This window comes from Myotis davidii, unplaced genomic scaffold (assembly GCF_000327345.1).
Source record: "Myotis davidii unplaced genomic scaffold, ASM32734v1 scaffold271, whole genome shotgun sequence".
Classification (NCBI taxonomy): Eukaryota; Metazoa; Chordata; class Mammalia; order Chiroptera; family Vespertilionidae; genus Myotis; species Myotis davidii.
The window spans coordinates 895,667-905,519 of record NW_006284839.1 but is presented as its reverse complement, the minus strand read 5'-3'; the positions used below and the strand labels follow the sequence as shown (position 1 = coordinate 905,519).

Here is a 9,853-nt window from a genome sequence, read left to right as displayed (position 1 = left end):
GAGAGAGAGAGAGAGAGAGAGAGAGAGCCTGAAATTCTTCTTATTTCTCTCTGCCCTCTCATTATTCCTGGGTTTGCTGCCCAGTTTTCTAGATGGCATTGTCCTTTTAGGTAGCAATGTCTGATTCTGCAAGTGAGCTATGCTCTATAGATAAACTCATGCAACAAAGTCCTAAAAACACATATATCTATACTGAAAGAAACACCCACTCACAGACACCAGGAAGGCGTCTAAGTGAACTAGAAAATAATTCTGCCACAAAGAAAAGAAGAGCTTTTGAAAAACAGGAGGAGTTGGGGGTTTACAGGTCTTAATTAGAAGCTGGGCTCCGCTTAGGTCTGATGCCTCCTTGCTTAACCCTTGGTCCTATTTTGCAGTGAAAAGCGTAAGTGGCAGAAAATTCAGGGGCTCACAGGAGGCTCATCGCCGGTTCCCAGGACAAACATGCTGACTTTCATGTAACCTTTAGCACCCGAGCTGGCATCTTCGGGGTCATTGAGAAGGAGCCACTTTCTCATGACAGCGTGACCTAAAATAAAAAGGACAAGGGCACTTTAAAGGGAAGCCGACGGGTCTGTGATTTCATCTGCTGTCAGACAAACAAACATGGCCTCTAAAGCAGCGGTTCTCAACCTGTGGGTCGCGACCCCTTTGGGGTTCGAACGACCCTTTCACAGGGGTCGCCTAAGACCATCAGAAAACACATATATAATTACATATTGTTTTTGTGATTAATCACTGTGCTTTAATTATGTTCCATTTGTAACAATGAAATTGGGGGTCACCACAACATGAGGAACTGTATTAAAGGGTCGCGGCATTAGGAAGGTTGAGAACCACTGCTCTAAAGTGTCATCATAACACGCCAATTTCCCCAGATGAGTGTCTGAATTAATGTCCTCCTCTCTGCACGGCCTCCATCCCCATCCTGCCCCGTGTAACCCAAACAAGGCTCTCTACACTATGAATGGGTTTCATCACTTGACTTTGACAAGATGCAAATATCCTTATAAAACAGAGGAATTACCTATTTGTGAACATTAAGATAATTACCATTAGATTTTTAAAAATAAAATCCATACTATTATTCTTTCCCGCTAAGTATCCTTCCCCCTCCTCAATCAAGAAAAAAATATTTTTTATTCCTTGATCCTCCCAATTTTCTTGATTCTCAGAATCTTCCAGTTCGTGGAGAGAACATTGCTTACCAGGTTCATCATAAATGAATCCAACATCAATCTGGGAAAAAATAATAAAGGAGTTTGGATTTTAAAATCAGTTTTAAAATAAAAGAAACCATCATTATTATATTTAAATAGAGTGCTCCTGACTAGACTTAAATTTCTTTGGGACTCAACATTTCCATCGCACTCTCTGTGTGTGGCATATAGGAGAACCTCCGTCCATCATTTTGAATTAATGAGCTAGTCTTAGAGCAGGAAGGAACCACGGAAGTAGGGGGATCAGTGTGTCCCTATTTGCTTGGGACTTTCTGGTAGCACAGAAAGTTTCACATTCTATGAAACCCCTTAGTCCCAGGCAAACCTGGACTGGTGGTTACCCTACAGGAAGTCACCTGGCCCAACTGCCTATCCAACACTCTACTCCTCCAACTAATGCTAATATTAATGCAATCATTGATTGGGCACTCCAATGTGCCAGGTGCTATGCTAGATATTTTATGTATCCTATCTCATTTATTCCATCTTCACAATGATCCCATTTTACAGAAGAAGAAACTAAGGATCAGAGAAGTTGACATGTGGTTGGTTAGTGGCTGGTTAGTGGCAGACAGAGCATGAACACAGGTCTGCCTGACCCAGATCAACCTCTAGGACCTCTCATGACTGCAAGCTCCTTCCTTTGAGATGCAGCCCATTCCATGTAGAAGGCACCAAGTATGTGTCCTTAATTCTAATGTTTGTTACTTGGAAAAGCACCCTGATTCTCATCCCTGGTTTGGCTTGTCTTTATCCTCCAGATTTATAATAATTGGCTTTGTAGATGGTGCCCTGGGGCCACTGGTAAGTGCAGCTGTGTGATGAGCTTCTTGCCATAATCACCCCTTCCCTCTGAAACAGTGTACTGGCTTCTATCCATAGTTGGGATGCTGGGAAGGGCCCGATATGGCAGTTTCAGGTTATCTTGCTTTAGGGTGCTGCTAAGTGTCGTACTTTGGAAGTCACTACACCCAGACATGCAGCTGGTTCCTGGTCCCTGGGCATTCATATCCTGCTGGTATTCCGGCCCTCAGCAAGGATCATGGCATCAATCCCTGATGCACAACCTTAAGATGTCACCAAGATGGGCATCCTGAGATCTGACCAGGAACCTGATTCCTCTTTATGAAAGTGCCCATCTTTGATGTAAGTTGAATGAAACTGACAGTTGTCACGCACCTTAAATTCCCCCATCAGACAATCTGCCCGCAAAGAATGGGAATTATAAACCTGGAAGAAAGAAGAGTGGGGGAAAGATTAGTGGCTTTATCTGGCAGATAGTGGGCACCACCTTCCTACTCCGTGGCCCCCTTACCCGAATGCTGATGATCTCATCCATCAATTCAGAAGGGGTTATGTGGACATTGTAGAAAAACAACTGTCAAAACAAAGAGAAGATTGTTTGAATGTAATAAGAATGAACTCAGGTTTAGTGTGTACGAAACTGTAATATTGCAGGCCCTCCCCCAAAAAATACAACATGCAAACTCCATATTAGATTTGACCATATTAGATCTGAACACATTGCAAGGCCTGAGAAAAGGTCCCAAGGCTTAATTTCATGAGCAAACTCACCTCTGCATGTTGAAAAAGGAAAAAAAGGTTAAGTAACAAACTATAGTGTTTATTTACCTAAATGAGATTATTCTTTTGGGACCAGATAGCTACTAGCTTAATTAAGTAAAGATTTAAGGTTGTATCTTATGCTTAGGGCTTGTATGACCTGGAAAGTTGAGTTTAATTCTATCATTTTTAACTCTATCATTTGTGCTTAGTGACTCTAATTTTGTTCTTTCTAACAAAACACCTTCAGAGTCAACTTTGCCCATTAGATGTTAGTTCCTTCGTAGAGTCAATATTGACCACATTTTAACTCACTGTACCAGCTAAGTTTAAGAAAGTTGATTCTTGGGAGATAAATATTGGATACATAGAGGTTGTACATAAAACCAAGTTTTATGTACCAATTAAGTTTACTTCTAAGAGAGAAAGATTGAGCATTTACTTAAACTGAGACATTTTTCTCCTACTTTTTACTTATAAATATTTTAAGTCTACAAAGAAAAAGAAAAAACAGTAAAATAAATACCATCTTTCATTTGTTTCACCAATTGTTACCATTTTGGAGACATTTCAGGTTTAGTGAAATATCTCCTTCTTTTTAACTGAATTATTTGAAAGTTCTAGGTACCATAATACTTCACTCCTTAAAATAGATTCTCATGCATCTCCTAAGAGCAAGGACATCCTTATATACAATCACAATACTATTATTACACCCAAGAAATATAACAGCTAACATATAGGCATTCAAATTTCTACAATTGTCCTGAAAAGTTTTTTAAATCTAGGACCACTCAAGGATCATGCATTGCTTTTGGTTGTTGTGTCTGTTTAGTCTCCTTTTGTCTAGAACAGAACTTCTGCCTGTTTTTGCTGTTTGTTTTTGTCTGTCATGACTGGTTATGCTGAAGAATACCCTACAATCTGGATTTGTGTGAATGATTCCTCACTGTTAGAGTCACTTTGACCACTGAACAAGAAACAACCCAGGTGATGATTACTCCATTAGATCACATCAGGACACATATGTCAGTCTGACCCATGATTGGTGATACCATGTTTAATCACTTGGTTAAAAAGATGTACATAAACTAGTGATGTTTTAGCAAAATTCCTTTCTTGATATATAAATTGGCTCAGTTACCTGATTCTTTCCCTTTGTCAAGAGATCTAATCTCCAAAAAAAATCATTAACATGTGAAAATTCTGAGATGGTGAATCTTGCTGGGCTCCTGAGAATGTAATTGAGTAAATATTTATCCTGCATTATAAACGCGTTCATAGGTCTTCCGCCTTTGGCATCTAGTACCTTGTCCTCCCTGCAATCCAGGCTTGTCCTCCAACATGACCTCCCAGCCTTTCCCCAAGTCCATTTCAAGTGCCTCCTCTCAGTGAGCACCCACCCGTCTCTGAAATGAACTCTGGAGCCCCTTATCTGCAGGCTGCTGTCTGCGATTCACTGCAGGAGGAAGAGAGGTGAGAAGGAAATGGGGCTTTCTCCAAAGCTGGGGGCCAGCTTGAACAAAGGGCAGAAACAGGAACACCAGACAGAAGAAACCAGTTCTTTGTGAACAAAGGTAGGAAAAAAGAACAAAAGCTGGGGCTGGGATTAGAAGCTGTAGGGAACTAAGAGGAACTGTGATAAGAAACTGTGGTAGGAAAGGCCTTGGCTCAGAAAACGGCATGAGATGCAGGCAGAGGAATCTCAGAAAGGCATCTCCTCGGCCGGCCCTGGTGGCTCAGTGGTTGAATGTCGACCTGTGACCCAGGAGGTCACGGCTTGACTCCCAGTCAGGGCACATGCTCGGGTTGCAAACTGGCCCCCAGGAGGGAACGTGCAGGAGGTAGCCGATTAACGATTCTCTCTCATCATTGATGTTTCTATCTCTCTCTCCTCCCTTCCTCTCTGAAATTAATAAATATATATTTTTTTAAAAAAATGAAAAGAAGTACATCTCCTCAGTAGAGCAAATCTGGACTCTCAAAATTCTCTAAACCTGTAATTTCTCTTCACAGGCCTACGTGTGGGGTTCTGTGGCATTGAGTCAGGTATTCAGCATTTTTGAGGAAGGGATTCAGTATTTTTGGAGGAGTGTTGCAGAAGAAGCCAACAGAACCAAGCTATATTCTCAGTATAAGGAGAGAGAGAAAGAAAAAATCCTTTTTGCTCATCATTGCTATTCTTAAACATCTATTATTTCTATGGCCAAGTAAGTTTGACACTGTAACAAAGTCAGGTCACTTAGCCACAGAGCATCCTGCTGATTAGAAAGACCAAAGGCAGAAGTAGGTGCCATCATGGGCTCCACACAGGAGTACCAAGATCCACTAGGAAGGGCTCCGTCAGGAGGTTGCTGTAAGAATCCCAGAGAGACCCCAGCAGCTCTGAGAAGCAATGATGAAGCAGGCTGTGTGATTCCAACACCCAGCGGTTCTTACGTTTAACGCTGGAACTTTGTCTTGTCTTTACCAGTTAAGTTGTATGTGTTCCCCTCCCACATGGGACAGGGGACAGGTGGGTGGAAGGCAGGAAGGTGCATATACACAGAACAGACTCCCTGAGCCCGTTTACCTCATCGAAAAATGGATTGTTCCCTCTCTTGATTCTTGTTCGGTGCGTCTGGCCACAAATGTGGACTTTGACCACAGGTTTTATGTTGTTGCCACATAACTGCCGGCCCTCAATCACTCGGACCCGGATCTGCAAGCACAGAAGGGGTGATGTTACGGATGCTTTCCCGGCCCATGTTGTAAGAGAACTCTCAGGCACTGCCTCCGCTCATTCACGTGGGAGGATGGCTGAACCCCCGCAGGGCAGCTTTGCAATGTATCTGTGCTAATGGATGGGGAGCAGCCACCTGTGCTCATTCCCAAGGTGGGGACAGGGGCTGGGTCCCAGAAGCCAAGAGAGGGGTTGAAATACTCCAGAGCTGGCCTGGGGAAGGGCAGGCAGGGCTGAGGCCACTACTCAGACCCCAGCTGAGCCCTGGGATACACAAACTCACTCTGTAGCCATCTCTGCAAAGAAGGCAGTGCCCAGAGCTAGGAAAACGCAGTGCCCTTGTTCTATTCCTACCCCAGGGGATGGTTTTACTTCTCATCTAGCTTGACCACACCTCCTCCCACACGAAGAAGAACCACGGAGAGCTCATCTTATTGGGTAAGGACCTGATGTCCTCTTTAACTAGCTGAGCCACTGCCGACAGAACCGGTCCTCCCCGCGTCACCCCGCAGAAGCTGGACAGTTGGTCTAAGACAAGGACCCGGCACTCGGGCTCTTCCTACCTGGAAGTCCTGGGGCTTGTTGGACAGCAGCCGCCGCGTGTTCCTCCCTTTCGTGAGCCTCCGGGCAAGCTGAGCTTCCGACACCGTCCTACCTGACACCTTGGGCCCCAGGTCCCTGACCGTGCTGTCCAACCCATCTTCTTCACCTCCATCTTCCTCCTCCTCTCCTAAAACATGCAAAGGGAATCCAGTCAGAGATGGCCCTTCCCTGGGATGTCTGAACACTCCGGCTTCCCGGACAGAGAGTTTTCTGGGTTCCTGAGGCTCAGGTGAAGGAGACGCCTCTTGGTGACACTGACTGGGGCTTGTTTTGACTCCGATTCTGGAGGAAGATGTGTTCGTGGTGCATGATGACTCTCATTTAGGCTGCCCTCAAAGTGACAGGGAGACTGCCGAGGCCAGGGAGAGGGTGTGAGGCTCAGTCGGACCCAGCAGAAATCACCCAGCTCTGATCTCAGAGCCCAGACTGCCGTTAAGGGGCCTTTCAGTGGTGAGGGCGGAGGGATGAGGAAACTGGAGCCCTGAGAGGACGCTCCAACCCCTCCCTTCCCACCGCAGGTCTCCTCTCCGGAGATGCGCTCATGAGGTTTGTACAGTCTCCTTCCTGCTTGAGCCTCCTGATGTTTGAAGGCCCTCTCCACCCGCTTGCCAAGCAGACTACGGTGGTCACCCTGCTCTCCCCTTTGTCCTGGTTTGTCAGTCCCACACACGTCTGTGCCCTCACGTACACTCCACCCGCCCACCCGCACCCCTGCCGCCCCAGCTTCCCTTCCATTCAGGGGAGAGAGCTGTTCCTATTTGGTAGAGTGAACCCCCTTCCACTGCCTGAGAGCCCACTTCCTTCTGATTCTTTTTTAAAAATATATTTTATTGATTTTTACAGAGAAGAAGGGAGAGGGATAGAGAGTTAGAAATATCGATGAGAGAGAAACATCGATCAGCTGCCTCCAGCACAGTCCCTACTGGGGATGTGCCCACAACCAAGGTACATGCCCTTGACCGGAATCGAACCTGGGACCCTTCAGTCCGCACGCCGACACTCTATCCACTGAGCCAAACCAATTAGGGCCCTTCTGATTCTTTAGGGACTCTCCAGATCTCTCTTCCTCTCTCTCTCTCTCTCTTTCCCCTCCAGTGGTCCCTTCTCTATGGTCACCTACCCTCTGCATTCAAATGTACACAAACCTTTCACTCCTTAAAAAAACAAAAATCAACTCCACCTACTGTGTCTCCCCTTTCTTTCATTGACAAACTCTTGAAACTCATTGACAAACTGCAGCTTTTCCTTCCCTAATAGACAAAAAGTCTGAACTCCCAGTAATCTATGCAATAGAATTTAAGAGAGACTAAGAAAAAGACCTGCATTTGAACTCCCCACCTTTGCAATACAAAATCAAGTAAGAGGTTTAATTTCCACGTGGAGTTACCTCACATCATGGTATGAGTTAGCTCACTCAGCGTGCTGGGTAGCACGGCTCTTAAAGCTCGGGCTCTGGAGCCATGCTGTCTGGGTTCAAATCCTAATTCTGAGACATGAGCGTGAGTCAGTTTCTTTCTGTTTCCCCATTTGTAAAAAGGGGGAAATCACAGTACTTACCGCAGGGTATTGTAAAGATAAATGTAATTTACACAGTGCCTGGCACAGAGAAGCACCCAATAAATTAAAATGTAAGTGTTGTTGAGAAATCAGTTTGGGTTGGAGCGCAGCAATGGGTGGGGTGGAATCTGAAGCAGTCAGTGGCAGCATGGGGGCTGGGAGCACAGAGGGAGGAAGGAGCAACCATGGGGAAGTAAAAGGCCTCCCCGATGTACTGCTTTAGAGTTTAGCCCAGCATGAACCCTCCTCCTCAACACTCTTCCATTCTGCTGAGTCCATCCAACCTGGCTTCTGCTCTGCAAAGTTCCACCAGGACCTCTTCCTGCTACTTGAGGAACCTTTCTGAGTCCTCATGCTTGATCTCCACGGCATTGGACACTGGGACCCACACATGCGTTTTGAATCCTGCAGCTCTCCTCCTGGTGCTCCCACTAAACCTTTTCAGGTGCTTCCGCGGGCCTCCCTTCCTGCCTCCTACTCACCAAGTGTGACTGCCCACTCTGCTCCTCAGCCAGCCCTCTCCTCTGACCTGACACTCCGGATCCACACTTCATGGTCCTTCAAGGAGCCCCAAACCCACAGAATGTTAGACTTGAGGGGACCTTAGAGAGCCTGCCTCTCACCTACTTTACAGGTGAGGTCAAAAGAGCTGAAGTGACTTGGATTACTAGGATCTGAGCTGAAACCAGGACCAAGTCTTTGCCCTAAGTCACTGGTGCAAGAGTAGATTAAAACCAGGCTGCAGTTGAAAGAGATGCTGTCCTCCTAATCCTTCATCATTGCTGTCAGGGTCAAGGAACCCCATAGAAGTCAAGGGTAGGGAACAGCTACCTTTGACCTTTGCAACATAACCGGGGCCTCACCTTCCCTATTCTTGAGGAGGCTTCAACCGAAGGGCTTTCCCACTACCCATCTGCGGCACCCATCTGCTGCACCCATCGGTGGCACCCATCTGCGGCACCTGCCTCTTAGAATGTCCCTTCTCCTATTCTCCACCAGGTGAGCTCCTCAACTTCTCAACATTTCAAGTTCCAGAGGAAATGTACTGTCTTGGGACAGGCCCTCCCTGCCTCTCCCACAGGGAGTGAGTCACCCCTTCACATGCCTTCCACACATTGTTCCACCCAGTCCTCCCACAGAGACTTGCGTCCATTGTTAACCCGTAGGCCTCCCCACGACCAGCCACTCTCAGAGGCAGAAGGCTTGACTTTTCTTCTTTCTATCTGCCCACTGCCCATGTAGGATTTATACTACATAAATCCTAGTATACAGCACAGGCTCGATGAATGTGGAATGAGTCATAAACCAGGGCATCCTGACCGCTGCTCCTACCTTCTCAAGTTCTCAGAAAGAGCACCCAGACGCCAGGGCGGTGCTCTTCCCAACCTGGGCACCAGCCTCAGGGAAGCGCAGAGGGTCAGGCTTGCCTTCTTCAAACCTGTTCCAGATTGGGCAGTGCACGGCTTTAACAACAACTAACACTAACTTCCTGGGTGCAAGGGGGATTTCCTCCCACTGTGGATTGTTTCTTTTGGGGTTGGCAGTTGTTTAGGGCAGCAAGCAGGAGAAGGCGGGATAAAGCACCCCTGTGCTGCATGGATTCAGAACAAGCCCTCATTAAACTCTTGATGGATGCTTCAGAAACAGACTGCAGGTGACGACAAGCCCATTTCTTCTGGAATCACCTTCTGCTATCCAGACTTTAGGCTGGACCTGAGGGAACCAGCCTAAGTCATGGCGACTGCCAGCATCTCTGCATCGCAGCGGAAAGATATTTGAGCAGGAAATCGCCCCTTTACGTGGCAGGAAGCTGCACAGGTTGAACAATGCTACCCTAAGTGTTCCACAAAGAATGAGGGGGGCCCTAAGGCATTGCCCAATGCACCCTTCTGCACAAGCTGTTTCATTATCCGAATGTGAGTGGCTGTGCTGGCATGCCCTGTACATGAGACCCAGGCACGGATCTGAACCACAGCCACGTGGATCTACAAACAATGACTCTTTCATGATCACAGCGGCAACTGAGCCGGGAGCCCCTGACTGAATAGGAAGTTGCTGGTGGTATTTGCTTCCTAGAGCTGTTGTAACAAAGTCCCACAAACCGGTTGGCTTAAACAATAGAAATCTACTCTCTGACAGTCCTAAACCCTAGAAGTCCAAAATCAAGGTGTTGGCAGGGCCATGCTCT

At 46.6% G+C, this 9,853-nt stretch overlaps 1 protein-coding gene across 1 annotated transcript in view; it reads right to left on the bottom strand.

Moving 5' to 3' along the window:
- Positions 1 to 9,853, bottom strand: part of MYOF (myoferlin) — a 144,265-nt gene that overhangs the window by 81,389 nt on the left and 53,023 nt on the right. The window contains exons 6-11 of the mRNA XM_006755111.2: positions 6,069 to 6,235; positions 5,356 to 5,484; positions 2,536 to 2,598; positions 2,400 to 2,450; positions 1,209 to 1,239; positions 414 to 529 (exon numbers count right to left, since the gene is read on the bottom strand). Of these exons, the coding sequence (XP_006755174.1) occupies positions 414 to 529; positions 1,209 to 1,239; positions 2,400 to 2,450; positions 2,536 to 2,598; positions 5,356 to 5,484; positions 6,069 to 6,235 (557 nt within the window). The remainder of the gene's footprint in view (positions 1 to 413; positions 530 to 1,208; positions 1,240 to 2,399; positions 2,451 to 2,535; positions 2,599 to 5,355; positions 5,485 to 6,068; positions 6,236 to 9,853) is intronic.